We start from the raw sequence: 21,381 nt of genomic DNA, 5'->3' as shown, positions 1-21,381 counted from the left end.
CTATAACATTTTTCTTCCAAGATTTACCTGTTCTTCTGATCTGCTTCATCTCTTCGTGTTCTTACCAAATTATGCCTAGCAGCCTGTTTTCCTGATCTCTATCATTGACTCTCTTTTTTTTTTCCCTTCTCATTTCCCTGTACTCTCTCTGCTGTCAACTTGTTCTTCCCTGTTTAGACTCTTCTAGAGTTGCTTTCTCCACATCCCATGCCAAAGAATTGTTGTCAGTTCTTTTCAGCATTTGTAACACTGTCTTGCTATGTAGTGATATAATAAGCAGTATTTAGACTAGTTTAGGTAACTGACCTGTATTGTCACCCCATTCCTGCCACCATTTCTTGATATCCTGTCACCATTTCTTGATATCCTGTCATTGTCTTTGGGGGGGGTGAAAGCATCTTGGCGCTTCTGAGCTGATTTGCCCATTAGTCTCTTAGGTAGTCAGCATCAGGTTGAGGTTACTCTTGTTGAAACAGGGTGGTAGGTAGGAGTCATCAGTGGGAGTTAAAAAGGAAAAACATGTAACAAATCACTAAAGATGCATATTGACTGATTTCTTTGGGTGTGGATTTGTCTGCTGAGGTTAGCGGTAAAAACACAGTTTTTCTAGCATGTGTTAATCTATACTGGAGAAATGTTGGAACACAGACAATAGAAAATGGGCTGCTGCTGGTTGGGAAATATAAAATGAACTAATTGGTTCTTTTTTATCTCAGTTTTATGTTTTTGTGGGGGAGGAAAAACTCTGTTATAATGTCTGTATAACAAAACACAGAGACAGAATTATTTAGACACGCATCTTGACAATATTGAAGTGCAAGTTCATCTTTGAAATGTAAATTGATTTTTAGATTAAAATGCCTTCATTATTGCATTTTTGTCAATAATATAATTTAGGCTTATTTCTGTTGTTATACTCTGACTGACCCTGTGTATTTTCATGATACTAGTTCTATTCTTTATACTTTACCACTTTCACAGAAGAAAATTAAACCTTTGAAAGTGTAACATTTTTACTTCTTAGCTGCAGTTTCCTTTTAAATAATTTTACATTTTTATCCGACCTAAAATGTTTTCCGTTAAACTCATGGCATGCTTTAAAAGCTAGCATTAGAAGAATCCAATTCTTCTTTCAAATTATTTTTCTCTAAGTGGATTTACATTGGAGAATATCAAATACATCGAAAATAATCACATTTGCTCATTGTTTTTGACAAGTTATTGAGTTGTGGTGTTAATAAAATTGAGAGAGTTGCTTGGCAGTGTCATGCCTACACCAGGGAATTCTGTGAATTCATACATTTTCAGTTGCAAACGAGTATTTGTTTGTTCTGTACTTTATATCTTCCTCATAACACACATAGTGTTTTTAGATCTTTTATTTTGGTCTGTCTATAAAATATTGAAAACTGAAATTGCGTCAACTTAAGCTGTTAACTTGATGGTCTTGTGAATTCAGACACTATCAAGTCTTCTTCAGCTTGTTTTTGTCCTTCTCTTGTTCTTTACAGGTTACCTTAGGAAAAGTGTTAAAAGTGATAGTGGTGATGCGGAGCCTCTTCATTGACCGGACAATAGTAAAAGGGTACAATGAAAATGTCTATACTGAAGATGGCAAGGTAGGTTATTGTATATCCAGCAACATTAAATTTTATTTTTACCTGGTATTTAAATGACAGAGAACAGGAGTCCCATCAGAAGTATGCTAGAAACATAAAACTGTCAAAAGATTCTGCAGATGTTTTGCACAATACTCAGGTTTAAATTTATCATGCTTTGCTTGGATTTTTCATACCCAAATGTCTGACTTCTTTCTAAGCTCTGAAGCCCTTGCTTGAATTTCTAATTTATCACCTTAGACCCCAGTTGCCTCATTAATAACGTCTACTGAGAAAATATTTTTTTCAGCGTACCACCACATCAATAGCCCAAGGTTCAGATTTCTCTTTTCTGAAAGCCATTGGGAAATCTTGGGCTAGTTTTATGCTCAACTTGATAAACGTAACCGTGCAAACCTACCGTTGGTAGGTAGTCCTCAATAATTTGCTTGTCAGTAATAGCACATCTTGAACAGCAGCTGTTAAAGCAAGTGTTACCTGTTTCCACAAGTGATTTGTTTCATGAGCAATTCACCCTGCTTGAACCCTCAAATTTCTTCTGACTGCACGCACTCCATATGGCTCTTTAGCGCATCAGGAGATGTTAATGGCACCTGACGGCCTTTCGCCCAGCTTGTTTCTCTTTTTAGGGTGGAATGGTCTCTCTTACAGAGACATCCGCCAGGACTCTCCTTTGCCAGTAACAGTACTAAATGCCTCCATGTTTCACATTTTCTCTCTGGAGCTTTCTCTTCTGATTATGAAGCCTATTAAAATAAAAAGTTCATTATATCAAGATGAGTACTTGGCACCCATAGGCCATGTTATAATGAGGTGAGACTTTTTTCCTTTCAAAAATGATAACTGTGTTGTAGCGCACAGCAGCACGTTGTGTACTGACCCAGAGTTCACGGCTCTGAGTCTGAACCTCCGTTCCCTAGAAAAGGCCAGGAGCTGATCTGCTGAAGGAAATAGTACAGCTGCATTTCCCAGGTGAGAGATTCTCACTCAAAGGGTGGGGGATTGCCCTAAGTAGTAAAAGGAAAATTGCCTGATTTTGATTTGCATTATTTAAATATGCAGGCTTAAATACCACTTTGCTGCAGAAACAGCTGCACCAGACTCCCTATATATTAGCATATAAATACAGACTTATAGCACCAGCCCCTCTTCACCCCAAGTTCTGCTCGGAAGTGAAATGATAGTCTGCCTAAAGAGCACTGACAGTGCTTGATGGATTCCTGTGTCACACTTCATTTGGATGTGCTCATTTTCTCTGATGAATCCAGTTTCCTTTAAAGCTCCCTTGAAATATAGTAATGCTATATGTGCTGAAAAGCTAAGTAAAAGAGTTCCTTTGTGAAACTCTGCATCTGGCGTTGGGCTTCTGTTTAGCTCAAGGTTAACTCTCTTGAGAGCCGCATACCATTTCTCTGTCATCGTTTGCTGCAAGGGGGAAGAGCGGGACTCACCAAGGCCAGCTTTGGGCACGGGGCAGTAACCTTTGTCTGCTGTCAGTGGGGAGCAGTTTCGCTTCTCCAGAGCATCAGTGCTAACACCTGGCTTATTTTCTTGCTTTAAGCCAGTCTGCAGGGGTGTCTGTTTTCTACCGATTTAGCTTTCTCTGTCCAAAGCTAGGCTATGTGACTGCTCCCACGAGGTTGCGTGAACCTGCGACATTTACGTGGCAGTTTGCTATTCCACTGGGCCATGCCAGAGCTTTTGCAAACCTGAAGGTCTGCATTTTAGGTATAAATAGGAATGTTTCATTTGACTTGAGTAGAACTGGAGTTGCAGCCGCTTAAATCATGAGTAGATTTGGCTTGGAAGATTGAATAAATGTGTAGCTTGCTACTTTTGCCAACTAGAGCACATATTGACAAACAGTGAGCTCCCTCTTTTTCGCTAATTAACTACACTGGTAATTGGAGAATAAGAATAAGATTGTGCTCTTGCAATGATTCGCTTTACTTATTGTGCCTGCTGGGAATGAGCGATTACAGTCAATTGCAAACATAGTCCGTTCCAATTCCTTCTCTGTCACAACAGATGCTATTGGGAAAGTACTCCAGTGAGGTTTCACCGTATGATTCTAGATTCTCAGTCTCTAGCCTGATAGGGGGAAAAAATGTACTAGCGTTCAGAAGAGACACAGAAGAGTATGAGAAAGGAGAACAGTGGGTATCTTCTTTATTAAATAACAAAAATACGGAGAACCCTCAGGATCACAGTAGGAGGTGATCATTTTTCCAGTGAGCAGTTTACACTGTAATTGCTGATTTGGGGGTTTGCTTATGCATTCCTAGGAAGCATTTAATATTTGTAAACAGCAGCAGTAAGATTAACTAGGTGGTATCATACAATGTGGCAGTTTTGAAGCTCCTGTCTTTTCTGTAAGCCATGTTGAAGAAGGGACACTGGATAAGTCATTGTGCTTCTTTACACTTAAATAGCTGAATGGGGGTTGTTCAGTCATCCTCTTAACTGCACCAGTCAGAAGGTCCTTTGAGTAACAAAAGTGAAATTCAGTGGAGGGCTTTCTCCAAGGAGAGCAGGGTTTGGGGCAACAAAATACAACAGTATTCAACAAAAGAAGAAATGGCTATCATCACGAGGCTGAATGATCACACCGACAGTAAGTGAAAAATGGACTGTGCACAGAAGAGGCCAACGATTTGCTTGTGGATCAGGGGAGTCATCATTTATCTCTGAAAGTACAACTGTTTTAGCAAATTTTGCATTACTGGGAAGAAAAAGGGAAGAGACGAGTGCAAACAGCAGAGGCATTGATAGTCTTCTGGTCCATTAGTCAGGCAAATCTAGAAAAGAACAAATATGGGTGTTTCTCATAGTTGTGGAACTGTGCATAGTGGCATACTAGCAGTTACGCAGGAAAGCTGACGTTGCATTATCCAGGTTGCTTTAGCTTGCTCTGTGCTTGTACGTTGTGCTGTGTAGGTTGACAGGTACTTACGTGAAAGTTTTGTGTGGTTTCTGTTCTACTAAAGTCTAGTTAAATTGGGTACTCTCTCTTACAGATTTAAATACTTACAAAATTAAGGTGAAAAAATAGAAGTCTTATGCTTGCAGTGAGTAAAATAAGACACTACATTCTGGGGCTTTATTTTCAAGCTTTGCTTATACAGATGAAGAATCATTGCATTTCTTAAGTGCTTCATGTACTTTTCTCGTGAATTATTCACAAACCCTGCAGAATATGTCTTTGCCACGTTGCCAGCTGCATAACTTAGACATTTTTGGTGACACTTCTCAAAAACAATAGGTGAGATCTGGCAGCCTCTGTCATGTCGTGGGTTCTGTATGCTGATTGCTCTGCAGTCTCTCTTGCTTGCCGTGCTAACCCATTGCATCCACCACATACTGATGCATTTTAATTGGCCCCGTGGTTGTAGCGATGGCACTGTGCCACCCTTAATTTCAGACTTTGACATACTCATTGTGCACTGGAATTTAACCATGGATAGTAATTAATTACTAGCGTTGTCCCGATTCCTGAATAAATGGAGCTATGCAGCTCACGCTTGCAGGGCAGGCTTATTGTCAGCATTAGTAGCCTTAGTCTGCCAATAAAAATAAAAATGTATTGGGATTTTTGGCATAATAATACCCTGCTTTTCTTTGGATGCAGAGACCAAGAACCACCCTGACAGGACGTATTTAGAGTGGGTACTTAACATCGCTGCCTAGCCAAATGCCTATTTTTGCATCTGTTAGACTTAACTAAAGAAACATAAGTGTCTCTGTTGAATTATCATGTTAAGGAACTTGGGTTATGTTAATGCTATGGCTTCATTAATTACCCCATATCAATAAGAAAAGGCAGCTTTTAGCCTCCTAGCGTAAGAGAGGAAAAGAAATAGTAGTATCAAAGGAAAGCTTCAAAGACAGGCAGAGCTGTCTCTTGGGTAATTTCTGATCCCTGCATTCTTTCCACTTCAAAGCTGGATGTGTGTGTTTGGGTGAAGGGGGGAGTTGAATCCGATTTCTCTAATAAGTGCTGGCACTGGACCTGTTTGATATTAGATGCAGGGAACATTCTGATTTGTTATCGCCTTTGAAATCGTTCAGACGACCTTCAGAAAATGGCCTCATGTTACTTCTGCTGGGGGTGGGTGGGGAGAGTAGGGAACTGGGAAAAAAAGCCCCAGTTTAATTCACATGCAGAGGATGCTCTGAAATTGTGCTTTCAGCAGTTTTTTAGTTACAAATGTGTGTCTTGATTGAAAGTGAAAAGTTAAAGAATAATAGACCTATAACGATGCATTCTTTAATCCGCCTCTGCCTTAATCCTCAGTTTCAGGGGGAAAGGTGAGCAGTCATTTAGGATGTATGCATGTGGTTTGGAGGGGTTGGGAGCTTTTTCTTTTTTCTTTTTTTTTCTTTTTTTTAACTTGGATAACATCATGTCTGTAAGGCAGACATTCATTACTTTTTCAGCTTTTCAATCTTCATGCCAGCTAATGAACATTCAGAACCTGTTGGACTCATCTTAATGCAGCATCTGAAGTGGACTTTTTTTTGAGTCTAACTAGAGAGAATCACGTACTTGGTTTGATCACTAGAGATTAGCAAAACCATATATACATTCCAATTATAGCAACTCTGCAGTCAAAGAAAGACTTAAACTACATGAAAACAGTTTTTTAAAAATATGCATTAAATTTTTATTTTCAAATATAGACTTTTCTAAGATGGAAATGCAGTATTTCCTTCCCAACAGGCACAGATCTATTAATACACTGAAAATCAAGCTCACATCCAAGTCCAGGCTGAAATTGTGGACTCTAGAGTATGAATGGTGTTGGTGTTCACACAGGTTCTTGATCCCACCCTAAGAGCCAGTAAAAAGGTTTGTAGGTACGTGCCTCAGGGTACTTCTATCTTGTCTAACCTGGAAAAGACACCGAGGCATCAGCTGTCTTTTGTCTCATGGCAAGGTCAGCAGTACTAAGCCATGAAACATCTATCCTGAGCTGATTTTTAAAGTCTCTAACATTGCCTCCCATCCAGACTGAGGACTGGAGACTCAAGAGTCACTTCTGTACCAGTATTTAAAGTGGGCCACTTAACAGTGTTACTCTTAAAAGGATGAGAACTTTTAGCATTCTGAACCTTTTTAGTGATGTGAATTAATTACTTGGGTTCAGCATCCTTCCCCCTGTCCTTCATCACCCCTCTCTAGTGAGTTTTACTCACTTCATGTGACTTCCTTCATTTCAAACTCTTAACTTTTGTGCCTTGTAGAAGACTTGTAAATTCAGCTAGAACTTCTGGGCACTACATAAGACAGAATTAAAATAATCAGTTGTACTTTATAGTAAAGGAGATAAACCCCCACTGTGGGAAAGTGTGTCTGACCATATCATCAAGCACTAGAGGAGCTATCCTTGCTTTGTAAATTCACTCAAAAATATTTTCTTTTGACTAGGTTAAGATTCCTGAGCCTAATGCTGTAGCAAACACCTTTCTTGTGACAAGCTTTGTGCATACGGAATTTCGAGTACAGTGGGATGTGTAGGAAAAAAGTGATTTGCAAGTCTGGGATTGAAGGAAATTCCTCTTGTTTTTCCCTGCTGCTTTTCCTTGACAGTGTACAAGATATTCCACAGGGCTGGGCTAAAAGAACATTAGCATGTCAGTTGAAATTGTTTAACGTGTGAGCCTTTTGGTTATTTAACAAGGACAGCCTTACCTTCTGCTTTCTGGGGTTAATAAAACTTATTTCAATTTTGTTCTTTTAGTTTGTCTATAGTTGAGCACACGTTTAACTCATGGATATGTGCAGTCTTCTACAACCTTAAATCTCTTTTTGTGTGATTTTTGTCTGCAAATGTAAATGCAGTTTCCTAAGGGATGTTTTATTTAGCCCCAGTAGACCAGTGGTTTGGCTTAATTCAGCTAAACGTTCTTTGTGTCGTTTGCAACTGAATCACTTATTCAAACACAAGACAAGCATAAACTTAATAAAAATGCCCTCATTTTAGAAACAGACTGAAACTGATGAATATTTGCATAGATCAGCCACAACCCCATACAAATTAAGATTTTTGCCGTTTTTAAAGAGAACGCATTAATTCAACAGGTCTTAAATATATAATTTCTTAATTGAAATTGTGATGAACTATGTTCATTCTTCATTGCAATATAAAGGAAATATATATCATTAATTCCCTTTCTTGGATTGCAACAGGTAAAGGCAAAGTGGGTCAAAATAGTGAACTGAGAAATATGTCTCCATAGATCTGTTTGCCTGCTCTTTTAATTTGAACAGCTGCTTAGCTGCTTTTTCTCCATAATCATGTGTGGTAATATATAACTTTTTCCCCCCCATTATAGCTTGACATATGGTCTAAATCCAACTATCAAGTTTTTCAGAAGGTAAGTCTCTCATCATTTCTCTCTACATAATGCGTGTAGAAGATACACGGAGTTTATTTTAAATATCTAGGCCCTTATGTAAAAGAATTCAGAATTTATTCTTTTGTCATCACAACTTGCAGATAGCGAACAATAATCTGTAATAATGGAAAACGGTGAGTAGAAAAGGAGATTGCTTCTGCTGTTATTTAATTTGGATTTATTTCCCATCACAGTTCCAGTCCATGATTTGGAATAGGAAATTGGAGATTATACTACTCTAGCCTTAAAATTTCATGAAGAATTTTCAAGAACTCAGTTTTTTAGTTCAGATCTGTTAGAGGAGGAAAGACCATTGCAGGTTCATTTGGATTTTGTTTTGTTGTTTTCATTGGTTTTGGTTGCCCCCCTCTCCTGAGGGCTTGAGTTTAATGAATCAGTAGAACTCACTTTCCAAAATGAGTTTGGAATTTTTTTCCATGATGTTATTTTCCCTCCTTCCCTTCCCATAATGGTGTAAGCAAAAGGAGTGACTTACTGAAATGAATGCCACTCCAGAAAGTAAGAAAAGACTGATGAGAACATAGGAGCAAGAAGTATAAAGCTACCAAGAAGGTTAAAGTGTATTTTGGAAAGATCTGTATCTCACTATTTTCCAGGCAGGGAAGAGAAGATTTCTCTTTGAACACCTCTTGTCAAAATGCTGTAAGTTCAGATTGATCCGGGTTTAAATTCCGGTTTCCTTGCCTTCCAGCCACAGTTCAAGGAGCTTGAGTCTCCAGCTAGCGTGCTGGCTTCCTTTCATCTACTTTTGTAGTTTGTGTAACAAATGGGGGTCAGGGACTCGAAAGGGCGTGAAAGCAGGGGTCAGAAGTATGGCATATTGGCTGTACTTGTGCACTTTCCTTCCAAGATTGCACATGCAGTCAGAAGGGACGACGTTTGACCTATGATATTAACCTGCTAGAGATCAAAGGACAGCTTTTGGGGAGGTTGGTTGCTCTCCTTCTCTGCCTAGCATTAAAGCAAAATTTTGCTGCAGTTGATTCCTTACCCCGGAGATTAGTGGATTAAATATTCTTTCTTTTTTTCTTGCTCTTCAAAAATACTTAGTGTCAAGTAGGGTAATACAGTGGGAAGTAAAACAGCGTATATCTGAGTAACTTGTTTATCAGTATGCTTTAAAGTAATTTTTGCAATGGAATAAATTTAAGGTTCTGTAATTAAGTGCGTCATTTCAATTTCCCCATGTGTGCGTTTGATTGTAAGCCCATTTGGGCATAAGATTGTCTTCCTGGATGTTTTGGTTTAGAATAACATGGAATGCCATCATTTGTGCTAAATGATAATAAATAATGAGATTTTTATTATATAATTTTAATTGTCTATATGCAATCAACAGGGTAGAGTAAATGTACAGTTTGCTTAGAAGTCCAAGTTAAGGACTTGAGGACCATAAATATGTAGAGTAAACTTAAAGTCCGGGTGATGGCTTTCAGACCAAAAGTGGAGGAGGTCAGTGAGAAAATGTGAAATGCCCCTCTTACTGCTGCCTGTGTGGCTGCATTATAGAAAAATAAGAATCTTTATCTTCCTAATTCTCTAAAATAATGTGATGCAGCCTGAATATTAAGTTCCTGTTCTCAAATTCCCTGTCTGTAAATAATACCAAATGCATTTAATATTCACAAAAAAAACCCCAACAACGACAAAAAACCACCATCACAAAAAAAAAAAAAAACCAACAAAAAACCCCCAAAAAACCCCAAAACCCACAAAAAAAACCCCAGAAAGAAAAGATTGCAGGAAAAAGGGTTGCCTGTAACCAGTTGAACAGCTGTCTGCATTTTTTTATAGTAGTTTTACACATTTTGTTCCCAGCTCTGTCACTGCGTTACCTTGGGCAACTTAACCTCTCTTTGGATCAGTTTTCCGTGTCCCTCAGGCTGGGGTAATACTGCTGACTTCACAGGAGCTATTGCTGAACTGGTTGCACAGTGCTCTCAGATTCTTGCGTGAAAAATGTGATAAAAATTGCAAGGTGATTGTACTTTCTAATCCATAGATTCTGCATTATTGAGCTGATAGCTCAACTAGGACCTAAGTCAAGTTCTCAAACAGATGATAGAAAATGCTGTGGCTTGGTATAGTAAGTTTTCTCTCTGTGATGCTGTGCTTGGTCTGGTTTTTATTCTCTGAAGCTGCACTTGTATCCATTTATAATACCCAGGAATTGTGATTCAGCAGAAGCAAAATGAAGGAAATAGATAACATAGTGGTAGAGAAACTATTATGCTCTATTACTAGTTTAGGATCTGTACTGCAGGATCTTCAGAAGAAATGTTTTCACACCATTAAAAAATCATCAGTAAATGTGTTGGAGCACAGCTGAATGTTCCTGAAACGTGTTTCCCATGGCAGTCACCAGTAATGCAATGTGGAAGTGCTGTGCTGAGAAGCAAAAATCCGGATGAGTAACTGCTCCCACTGAGGAGGCTGGGTAGCCCTTTCAGCTCCACTGCCTTTAATACTGTAAAATCCATCATCCCTCTGAAGGGCAGGACCGTTTCTCTTTAAAAGCGGGACCAAGTTCTCCAACTCTGTCTTCAGTGATAATATAGCAACATCTGGAGCTCACAAGATACCTGCCAGTGGTAGCTGCAGGCCTGTCAAATTCTCACAGGGTTGCAGCATGACTTTCTAGGTTAAGGACCAGAGACCTCTGATCTTCAATCCAACCCTGTCAAACGAAGCTAAATTTGTCCTGACTTTTTCTTTGCAAACGTTGGCTGTGTCAGCAAGCCTTTTCTCTCTCCTTCTTATTAGTCAGGATACCCGAGTGTGTATAATTTGATGGGGGATGGCTCCCAGAGGGCCCATTACTGTTAAAGTGTACAGTCATTTTCTGAGTTCCCTGGAGACTTCTTGAATCTGGTCCTGGAGTGAATAAGCTTTATAGGCATTGAATCCACCAGCAGGGTTAGATTCAGAGAATGGAGCTGGGAAATAAGAGGGGGAAGGCTGAAAGGGCAAAAGCACAAGGAGCAAAGAAAAGGTTTTTCAGACTTCCATGTTGGTCTGACATTTAAACTCCACAGGAGCGGCAACTGTTTTGATCTTAAACCTCCTTATTTTAACAACTTGCATCTCGTGATCCACTAGTGCAAGAGGAGGAACAAAACAGGAAATAAGGAAATATTTTTGGGGCTTAAATCTCGGTGGGAAGAAGAGTGTACGTGAGGGCTTATCATGCCGAGGATTAAAAAAAAAATTTTATAGAGAATGGTGCAATATTCATAACTTTGCATTCAAAAAAAGAGGCAAAAATATAGAATATGAGTGGATCAAAATGGGAGATGGTGTCAAATATTAACTATTTCATTTCTCAAGCTGCTCAGTTAAGAGAGCATAGCTGGTTTTGCTGTGTAATATGATCAGTTTGGCTATTGAAGTTATATGCATAGGCTTTAAACCCATATATTTCTGATCGTGGAGTCCCGTTCTTATTTTTCACCTAAATGGTCTATCAGTTTTAGCATGCCACAAACTGTTTTTGTTTTGGCTTGATACGCTTCTTCCCAAGGCACATTTTAACCTAACCTTTGAGAAGCCATTTGTGCCTATCCAGCTGTTTGTGAACTATGTGATCCCAAAGCGATGGAGCTCAGGAGCACAATTTTCACTATTACAAGGGCACATAAGTATTGTAATGTATGAAGATGTATTCTTGTCAATAATCTCAGAATAAAATCACATGCAGGATGAATGCATGCATGAGACAAATAGCGTGATGTCTGTTCAAGGAGAGGAGATGGACTCTTCCAGGGTCACCTGCATGATTGCTCCTGTGCATGATCAGTACTTGGCACTGTTCAAAGACCTGCTTAGGCAAAATAAAATCTCTATGACCCAGTCCAAATAAGCAGAACAAGCAAAATAAAAACTTAAAGAGTATGTGAGCTCTGAAAACAAGTGGTAAATCCTACACTTCACGAGTCTGGTAGTGCTTTACTGAATTGGGAGTGGGGAAGGATGTGTAAAGGATTTGTGTGGAGTTCAGTGCCTGTTCAAAGAGGCACCATCTATCATCCTTCCAAGTGCCTCTTGGGCACCGGGTTCTGTGCACCAGATTCCCTCCAGAGAGACTCAGATATGGTCCTGGAGAGAAGACTGAGTAATGGGAATCCTTGGAAATGAACGAAGGCACTCGTGCAGTTTTCCACGCTATAAAAGATCTAAGCACTAATAAAATAACTTCCTTTTTTCTTTTTTTTTTTTTTTTTCTTTTAGTGCTGTGATCATCCTTCAGAGCTCATTGCTACAGGCTACTGTTAAGGCCATGAACTTAGCAGGGTTTAAAAAAAAAAATTAAAAAACTTTCAGGGGATTTAGAGAATCCTTTTATATTAGATGGAGTTGTCAGGGCCATACTTGAGGGAATAAACCAATAAGTAAGTGGCAAGGAAAGTTCTGACTCTTTAAGGAAGTTTTGCACCTACTTTTGAAAAGCCTGTTTACTGGCAGTGAGATAAAATACTAGGAGAGACAGCCAGCTTCTGTAATTTAGTCGTGTGATGTTTGTATTTTTGTTTTAGTTTTTCTGCCTTCTATAGCATATGCATCTATGGAACATACCTAGTCTATGGGGGAGCAAAGCTATACCATAGGTCTTTGCTTTTGTGCAACTTGTTCAGCTTTCTCAACCTGTGAATTGTAGAATGCCTTTTTTTTTTTTTTTTTTTCCTTAATGAATTTCCAGCTTTGGGAAAGCTATACGACTACCAAGTGTCATCAAGATGCAATAATGCCATTTTTTTGGATGTGTCACCTTTTTAAAGCGCATTTCAGCAGAGCAGTGCTATCAAGTGGGTAAAGAAATGCTGTAGAAATGGCTGGTGTTGGCTCAGTTGAGACAAATAACAGGGATTTTGTTTTCTGCTCATCGCTGGGTGTTGGTCTCATGAGCTGAGGTTTGATCTAGTATCAGTCTGGTTTGTATTCCTGATGTATACAGTGCCCTAGACAAGGGAGCAGAGATGCGTTTTAGTAGTACATGGTTATAGTCAACTTGAATTTGGAAACAAAGAGGAGGTGGGGGAAAAAAAAAAATCTCAGGCACTATAATTAACTATTTAACAAGAAGGGAAGTTTTCTTGTGTGAATATAGTCTCTTTGCAGAATTTTTTTTCCACTCAACTGAAGTCTCTTTTGCTCAGTCTCAAAGTGCTTGCTTAAACAATAGCTATTTTATTTAGCAAAGTTGTGCTTCAGGAGATTGCCTTGTCTTTTTTTTCTTTCTTTCGGATAAAAATTCCAAGTGCTTTTCAACATACGAATTGTGAAATATTGAGCTTTTCTGCAAGATCCCTTGAAAATCTATTTGAAGGTCCAGAGCAACAGCTATCCCAATCAATGTGTGCTCTTCTGAATATGTTCCCATATAAAAAGAGATAGAGAAATTAGAAAGTGACCGATAACTTTGATAGCGGTACGTAAGGTAGAGCAATAAAAGTGAAGTTAATTAAATAAAGCCCTGAAATGTACAAAATGTCATCCTACACCCAGAATAAATTAGTTTGTGATTCCAGCTTGGCTGGAAGAAAAAGCGTGTCCCTTAAGTGAGCTGGCGCATATGCAGTTTGTTTTGCTTTGCTTTGGTGTGAAATCTTATTGCCATTAGTAAAACTGGGTATTGATCTCCCCCACCCCCCCCTTTTTTTCTTTTTCTTCTCTCTTTTTTAATCTTGGCCAGTTTGTGCTTTCCCCCATCATCTGTGTTACCTTGGGGGGAGGTTAATTCTTCCTTCACTTCCATGCACTGGCCAGTTTATCGTTTCTTTTCTCTTTTCTGTTTGACATCATGTTCTTTGCTGGGTTGGGGGGGGTCATTCCCCTACTCCTCTTCCTCAGATTTGACACCCACTTTGATCTTTTTTTAGAAGCACTTTATCAGCACTTGCTTATAGTAGAAATTGCCTCCTTTTCGTTGAGAAAACATTATTAGTGTTGTAGCAATGCTGGGATGGCTTTTATCTCCCTGTGGAATCTCATTAGCTTTACATTACAATTGGAACAGCATATGTGCAACTTTGCCAAAGTGGCCAGTCAATTTAAATTTGTTAATAGCAGCTTTTTTTTTTTCCAGCAACATTCTTCAGTGCCAAGAGAAAACAACTTTGTTGTTCAGGGGAAAAAAAAACATACAGTTTGTTAGAAGTAGAAATACAGCAGAAGGAGAGCGGCTGCTCATAAATATCTTCAGAACTTTCTATTCTTTGACATGTCTGGTGCTGTCCTATACAAGCAGCATCTTAAAAAAATTCACATAGCTAGTAGGGCTTGGAATATAGTCATTTCTGAACACTACATGAGATGTGTTTTAAAATAAATTACTGATTTGGTTATGCTGTGCTATTAATACACTGTTAATCACATTATTTCTAATTCTTTTTTTTCATATGGTAACATATAAATGGCTTAGGCGGGCCAAGGTCCATTTTATGAATATTTTTGCAAACTCACCAGAATGAGCACAGTCCCAAAAGTTTTCCCTTCCAAATGTCAGAATCGCACGTCCTATTCACGCTGAATGGAGCTGCTTTAGAGTTAGTTGTGCACGAATGATGGGGAACAGAATCTGTTTCTAAAATTGTAGTATAACTTAAAACTGGATGCGGTGTAGGACAGACTGATTTGATGTGGTGTTCTGCGGAGGAAGTTTGCATGGTATGAATTAGAGCCTGTCTATACATGGAATTATTCAGGAATATATCTTTTACAGATTCACCTCCCTGAATAGCTTCAAGTGTGAGCCTCTCTTTCTCTAGTGAAAGTTTGAGTGCTTCAGCACAATTCACATTGCTGAATTAAACTAAATACAAATTAGGAACGAGTGGAGTTAGCTGGGAATAGCAATTGTAATTTCAGTTCACACTTTATCTTACTCAAAATTTACTATAGTATGTAGACAAGCTCTGGGAAATATATAGACAAGCCCTGCGAAGAGCACTGCTGCTCCATGTTAAAACTAAAAAATGCAATTTAATCACTAACTAGACAGTCACGTAGTTCGTTGCATGCTTTGATATTACTGATGAGGACCATTAATAGATTTACAGCAAGATGTGAAAGAGCTCTCATGGTTGTGTTGTCTGGAGTTCTTTAATAGTCCAGCCCAAAGAATTTTGCCAAGGATTTCTGCATTAAGCTTAGAACTTCTGAGAAGCAGCAAACTGTTGACTGTGCTAATGACTTAGGAAGCTGACAGGCTGAATACTATTAGAGAATTGTATCAGAGCTGTCAGAAACTGCCCCCTTTCAGAATCATTTAAAAATGGTAGAGATTTAAAAAAAAAAAAAAAAAAAAAAGCATTAGTTGGTTTTCCTGATAGTCTTTCCTTTAAGTATTCTTGTTATTATAAATACACATTTTATATGTAGTCTGTCTAGGTATAATTCCCAAATGTAAGATATTGTTATGGCTCTGTTTGGGAAATGAAAAAGCTTTCTATCAGAAATCTTTTACTAATGCAAGTATTTATAAACCATAATCATATTAATTGATTCCTGGTTTCAGAGGAAATGAAACCGAGAGCTTGATTCCTGTTTGTTCAACATAAACAACCTGAAATTGGGAGGGTGGCAGCAGGCTGTTTTTTTGGGTTTGGGTTGGGTTTATTTTCACTAAAATAGACCAAAACCAAAGCTTTAGGTTTGGTTTGGTTTGTTGGGTTTTTTTTTAAATTCTTAACCTCTGTTCTCATAAGTTAGTCTTCCAGAACTACTTAATTTAGCAACATTGACAATGTTTTTTTCTTTTGTTGAACAAATCATCATAGATTAAGGGAACAGAAGAGAAAACCAAAGTGCTTTCCTCTGACACGATTTGTTTAGTGACTTCGCTTGTTTATGATTTCACAGAATAAATGGGATTTCAATCACAGAAGCATAGATTCTGCTCTTATGCTGTAGACATATGAAAGTTAGGCAGATTATTTGCTATGGATGCTTTTATTTTATATGGTACAGAAATTTTTTTGGTGTTTGTTTGTTTGGGGTTTTTTTCTTTTTACAGCTGGGTTGGTAGTCCAAAATGGGAAGTGAAGCATGTTAGTTTAGTATTGTGCCATGTAGCATGGAGCTGGACATGTTCCTCATCACTTGGCTCACATTAGCTACCAGAATAGGTTCTTTTACCAACACTGTTAGCTTTTATCATGTTTATGAAACCAAAGCAAACACAGAGGTGTGTTTGATTTTACGGTATGCAAAGTTATTTATCATGGTTGCTTCGGCTGATTCTTGTATGAAGCTGGCAGAGGGAATGAAAGCTAGCAGTCAAAAACTACCTAAACTTACTTTGAGAATGTCTTCACAGTCATGTAATCCTTGGTTTGCTACTTCTCCATGGGATTTGTACTGTTTTCCTGCAGAATAACACTGCTTAGTCTGAAATACAGAATGAATAAGTGTATATTCTCCTTTTTTCTGATACAGGTGACGGATCATGCAACCACTGCTCTGTTGCACTACCAGCTGCCTCAGATGCCAGATGTTGTAGTCAGATCTTTCATGGTGAGTGTATTGGAAAATACATTTTTCCAGATAGACTTCAGCATTAGGCAGAACATTAGGCAGTTCTGATGCAGTTTTAATTTCCCCTATTTAAACAAAATAAACAGTAGAGAATGACTGTAATTCTTCATATCTCATACGTGGACAAGGATGAAGAGCTCATTCTCATTACCCTGGGATAATTGATGATAGAAGACTGAACTGTATACAGTTCTGTCACAGGTCTCTCTTTATTTGATGATTCCTATTTGCAGAACTACACTGGGTCATCTGTAAAGACAGTAGGAGAAACTCTCTCAACCAAAATCTTTGCTATGGTCCAGCCCTTTCACACCATCCCTACTGTGCAAGGAACTTCTCCACTGAAGTTCCCCAGTAAGAGGAAACTCCCAGGTGGCATTTCCAGCTGAGGCAGCTTGCTTGTCAGGTTGCCCAGTGAAGTGATGAGAGTTATTTGGAGAATGTTGAGAGGGTGGAACGTGATCAGGAAGAGTCCATTTTGCTGTAACCACTTTCAGCCTCAACTTTGTTTCTAAGGAATTGCACGTACTTGCCCAGCACAACAGCAGGTGGGTTTGAGAATCGAGGAGATGCTTACTGAAGTATTCTGCTGGTTTTTTACTGAATAAAATTAATCAAATACTGCTCTACCTTGATATGCAGATTTAAGCTTATCACCTTTATTTCTGCTTCTATTTACAATTTTATTTGTGAAATAAATTTGTATATCAGCAGTCCTGTTAATCAGAGGGTGAGAACAAGGGTTTATGATTCAGAATTCCTTCTACTGAGATGAATTTTGGCAGTGGAGAGTCCTGCTGTTCTCTCTGCTGGAGTCTCCCAAAGGAGGCTTTTGGGAGACTTTTCGCTGCTCTTCAGACTTTTTCCTTCACTTAACTTTCATTACGTTACCCCTTCACCTGGAGCAACGTAACTGGGACTTTTAAATACAAACATCTGATTTTGCCATTCACAATATTTAGGAGTGTACGGTAGCATTGGGACTTTCATAGCTTTAATTTCCACTGTGTAATTTCAAATCAGTCAGATGCCCTTACCTGCTGTGCTGGTTTGCTTATTTAATAAAAAGGTCACTAAGGTGAGAGATTTGCAAAGGTCTCTTCTCATGAAGTGCATCTTAAAATAACAGGTTTTGAAAGGTGAAAGCAACTCTTACTGGTCAAATCCATGTTTCAACATGTTTCTGAAATTAACGTTTAATAGAATGGGTAGCACATTTGTTTAAGCCATGGACCTGCTGGATTGATTTGATAAAACACTACTAAAACTTTTAACAAAGCAAAACCAGATGTGCACCAGAAGTGTCAATATGTTGTTCCTTTCACATCTCAGTTGTGCAATCCACATGACAGGATGCAGTGAAGCCCTAATTTTCTGTTGGGAATGAAGAGCGTGGGGTTTTTTTCTTTCAACAGATGTCTCAAGTGCACAATTTAACTTCATTTACCTATTTTTATATTATGGTTCAGAAAATTCGATTTCTCTGTAGTGCAAGCAAAGCTCATCCAAGCTGAAGTAAATAACAGCAATTTACTTGTAGTGTTCTGTTGCCCTTGTCCCCATATTTACTGCTAAACCCAGAGAAGATCTAGTTCTTCTGGAGGAGAGTTATTGACGGCCAAAGGTTCGGTTGCTATAGAGAAGGCTCTGATGAAGATGGAAGGATTTGTTTCAATAAACTCAGCTGACCTCTTCTTCAGAGAACAATTTTCTCTTATCGATGTAATTCAATAGGACTTTAAATGACAAGATTCATGTGCATCCTTCACAGTATAAATCTGCTGGTCTAGGTGCTTTTTAGTTGTGTATCTCCTTGAGTTGGGAATTGAGTTATGTAATGCTCATTGCCATGTATAACGATGGGAACAATCCACTTTAGAAGCAGGATTTTTACCTAGGAACACCTGAACTCACTTGTGTTGTTCAGCACTAGCATTTTATAGATATGTATTTGTCAGTGTAATCAGATTTAAAACTTTACAGTATTTTTATGACCAATGAGTATTGATCTTAAAATCGCATTAGAGAGGAAGTTCGTTAGCTTGCTGTGAAAGTTCTTGTATCTTCAGCTATGAAGAGTTCAGACCATTGCAGTACAATTGCAGCAGGGGTGTGATAGATGATCATAGGAAGAGACAAACCAATATTCAGTTGAAGACAGTACCCATCAAGATCAATTATATTCCAGTAAAAATATGAGGAGCATTACAATACTTGCCTTCCGTTGTGATTCTCTAGCTACGAATACCTCCTGCTTGGAGTGAATGAATTTCTATTAACAAATTTGCTTAAGTGACTAAAAAAGCAAAAGATGATTAATAAAGTGGGAATTCAGCTATACAGTGACCTTGTAATCTTCAACATGTTTCTGTTTATAAAATCACCGTATACCTCGCTGGGGCCTCGCCAAAGTACGTTCTCTGTCCTTGCTATCGCTGTTTGACAAGAATGATGACAAAGGGGAACATCCATATCCAGTTTCCTTAATTTCTCTCCCTTTTCCTTTTAGACCTGGTTAAGAAGTTACATTAAGCTGTTCCAGGCTCCGTGCCAGCGCTGCGGAAAGTTTCTGCAGGATGGCCTGCCACCCACATGGAGGGATTTCCGAACACTTGAAGCTTTCCATGACACTTGCAGGCAGTAGTGACACAGTCCAGCCGTTGATATGCAAGGAGTGAACAATCTGTCGGGCTCTGAAGAGAGCTGATGGTGTAATAGGTGGTTCCGTATCTGAACCTTTCATCCTGTACCAAGTAGTGAGGTTGCACTAATATATTTGACTATTTAAAAGCCATCAGTCTGCAAGGCACATGTGAGACTGATGTCTTTTGAAGAAGATGGTAAGAAGCTGTGTGTGATTGCTTGATCCTTCTGAGCTGAAATGATATTGTCTGGGGGGATCTGACAGTAATAATCATTATTCTAAACCTAATGAAAATACCCGTGTACAGTTTGTGTTTTGTGACAGAATTTGCAATGTTTAAGACTTTTATAAGCTTGAAGTAAATTTTGTATTCCAGAATTTGTGCTGTTTCTTTCATTATTTAATCAACAAAATCCTTGGGTTTGGTGTGGATTTTTCCGTGCTGCTCTTTTCTTTAGAAAAACTGGAAACATTTAACCATGCATGCTGATATGCTGGGGGGGGTGGTTGTGGCAAGGCTGCTTATCTGAGTGCTGGTCTTTTTCTGGAAGAGATTATGGCGTTGATTAAACATGGAATTTCAAAGGCATGTGGCAGCTTAGAAGATGCAATGTACTTTCTGAGGCGGGGGGAAGCAGATGTTTCCCTTTACTAAAATTGTAATGAAAAATGTTAGCAAAATCTGCATGTATTAAGTGGTTAAAAAACGTGTGATGAGCAGTGGCAGTATGTGTAATTTATCATGTTATAGGACTGAAAGTAGTAAACTAATTCAGCTCTAAAACACAGCTTCTGCAGCACAGACACATACACCATGTTTCCTAAATGATTTAAAACTTGCATGCAACATGCCAGCAAAGAGTAAGATCCCTCCCAGTAATTGTTGTACTTGGAATGGGTGGCAGTGTTCAGCTCCACGAGCCCCAGGTGCTTTTCCTTCACCCAAAGACCGGGAAGGTCCCTGGTCCTGTCCCAGCTGAATGCTTGCTGGCCTGGGGTTCAGTGTCTTCTCTGGTGGGTTCTTGGGGATGCTACGTTTCATCTGTCGTCGTCTGATAACTGATTTGATTAATTCAACTAGTGCACCCTTGTTTCTTTTACAAGCCACAAAGGCTTCAGTAATGAGCCTGCTTTTGGGAGCTGCTAAGGGGGAGGTCTGGAGAAGTTTTGTCACTCAGTTAATTTTCAAATAAATCGACATTAAGGCATAGTGCTGCAGACTAACTTTTGAGGTTCCTTCTGCCTGTGTGAAAAGCTTCTGCTGCAGAAAGAAAAGACGCCCCTCTCAAAGGCTTTGGTGGCGGCGAGGTTTGGTTTGGTTTTCAGCAAGGCATGTTGAGTGAAGTTAATCACATTTAATAAAAAGAAGCGGGAGGGACCCTTTTTTTTTGCAGCTGATTGAAATAAGGTGTTCACGGATTTTTAAAGTGCTTGTTTAGTGTAATTTGAACCTACAGCATTTATGAAACAGCCCATTTCATAGCTGTGGAAACTGAAAAAAATGAAGAAACTTGATCCCTGTGCTTGCGTGATACCAAATTAACTGTGTTTGCTGGTAACATGAAGGGCTGAGCTCCCAAAGACAGCAGCTCCTTCCTGTGAGGACAGTGTGCCATGTGGGAATTTCAGCTTTCTAGGTGCAGAAATCTGCATGAGACTGGCTTGTATAAAAGAGAGGGGAACTTGAAAGAAAATAGGCATTTATGACCTTCTTTGGAGGCACAATGTTGTATATGAAGAATGAGCATTTATCTGTTTGAGGATGTTGGTAAGTGAGAACTGATTCTTTTTCTTCCCCAACTTTTTTGTTTAATTACTTCCTATCACCAAACCACCATGGCCATAGCAGTGGGGTCATGGCTGTTTCAAATCTGGCTGTAGTTGAGTTACCTAATGAAAACTTGTGCAATTATTTGACGCAAGTAGCCTTCTCGGTACAAAGATCACCCAAAACAGAACAATGTGCGCATCTTTGATGAGCAACAGCGCCTTGTAAATAAGCGGCCCTGCTATCCGTCCCGTTACTGTACTAACTAGAAGGCCTGGGTTTCTGATATTGTAAGCATTTTTTTTGTTAATGAAAAGGTCATAATATGATATCCAACCTGCTTTAGGTGCTGCTGTCTGCCCCATTCTGTTTATACTTAAATAATGGTGTAGAAAGCA

At 38.9% G+C, this 21,381-nt stretch overlaps 1 protein-coding gene across 2 annotated transcripts in view; it reads left to right on the top strand.

The window, feature by feature from the left end:
• MED27 (mediator complex subunit 27) overlaps positions 1-19,593 on the top strand; it is a 96,932-nt gene extending 77,339 nt beyond the window's left edge. The window contains exons 5-8 of one of the 2 annotated variants that reach the window (XM_075772067.1): positions 1,512-1,619; positions 7,956-7,997; positions 16,473-16,550; positions 19,081-19,593. In XM_075772067.1, coding sequence (XP_075628182.1) covers positions 1,512-1,619; positions 7,956-7,997; positions 16,473-16,550; positions 19,081-19,215 — 363 coding nt within the window. In that variant the 3' untranslated portion in view covers positions 19,216-19,593. The remainder of the gene's footprint in view (positions 1-1,511; positions 1,620-7,955; positions 7,998-16,472; positions 16,551-19,080) is intronic. The other variant, XM_075772068.1, reaches the window with a different exon arrangement.
• Positions 19,594-21,381: the final 1,788 nt, after the last annotated feature.

Source organism: Balearica regulorum, chromosome 20 (genome assembly GCF_011004875.1).
Source record: "Balearica regulorum gibbericeps isolate bBalReg1 chromosome 20, bBalReg1.pri, whole genome shotgun sequence".
Classification (NCBI taxonomy): Eukaryota; Metazoa; Chordata; class Aves; order Gruiformes; family Gruidae; genus Balearica; species Balearica regulorum.
This window is presented reverse-complemented; position numbering and strand designations above follow the sequence as displayed.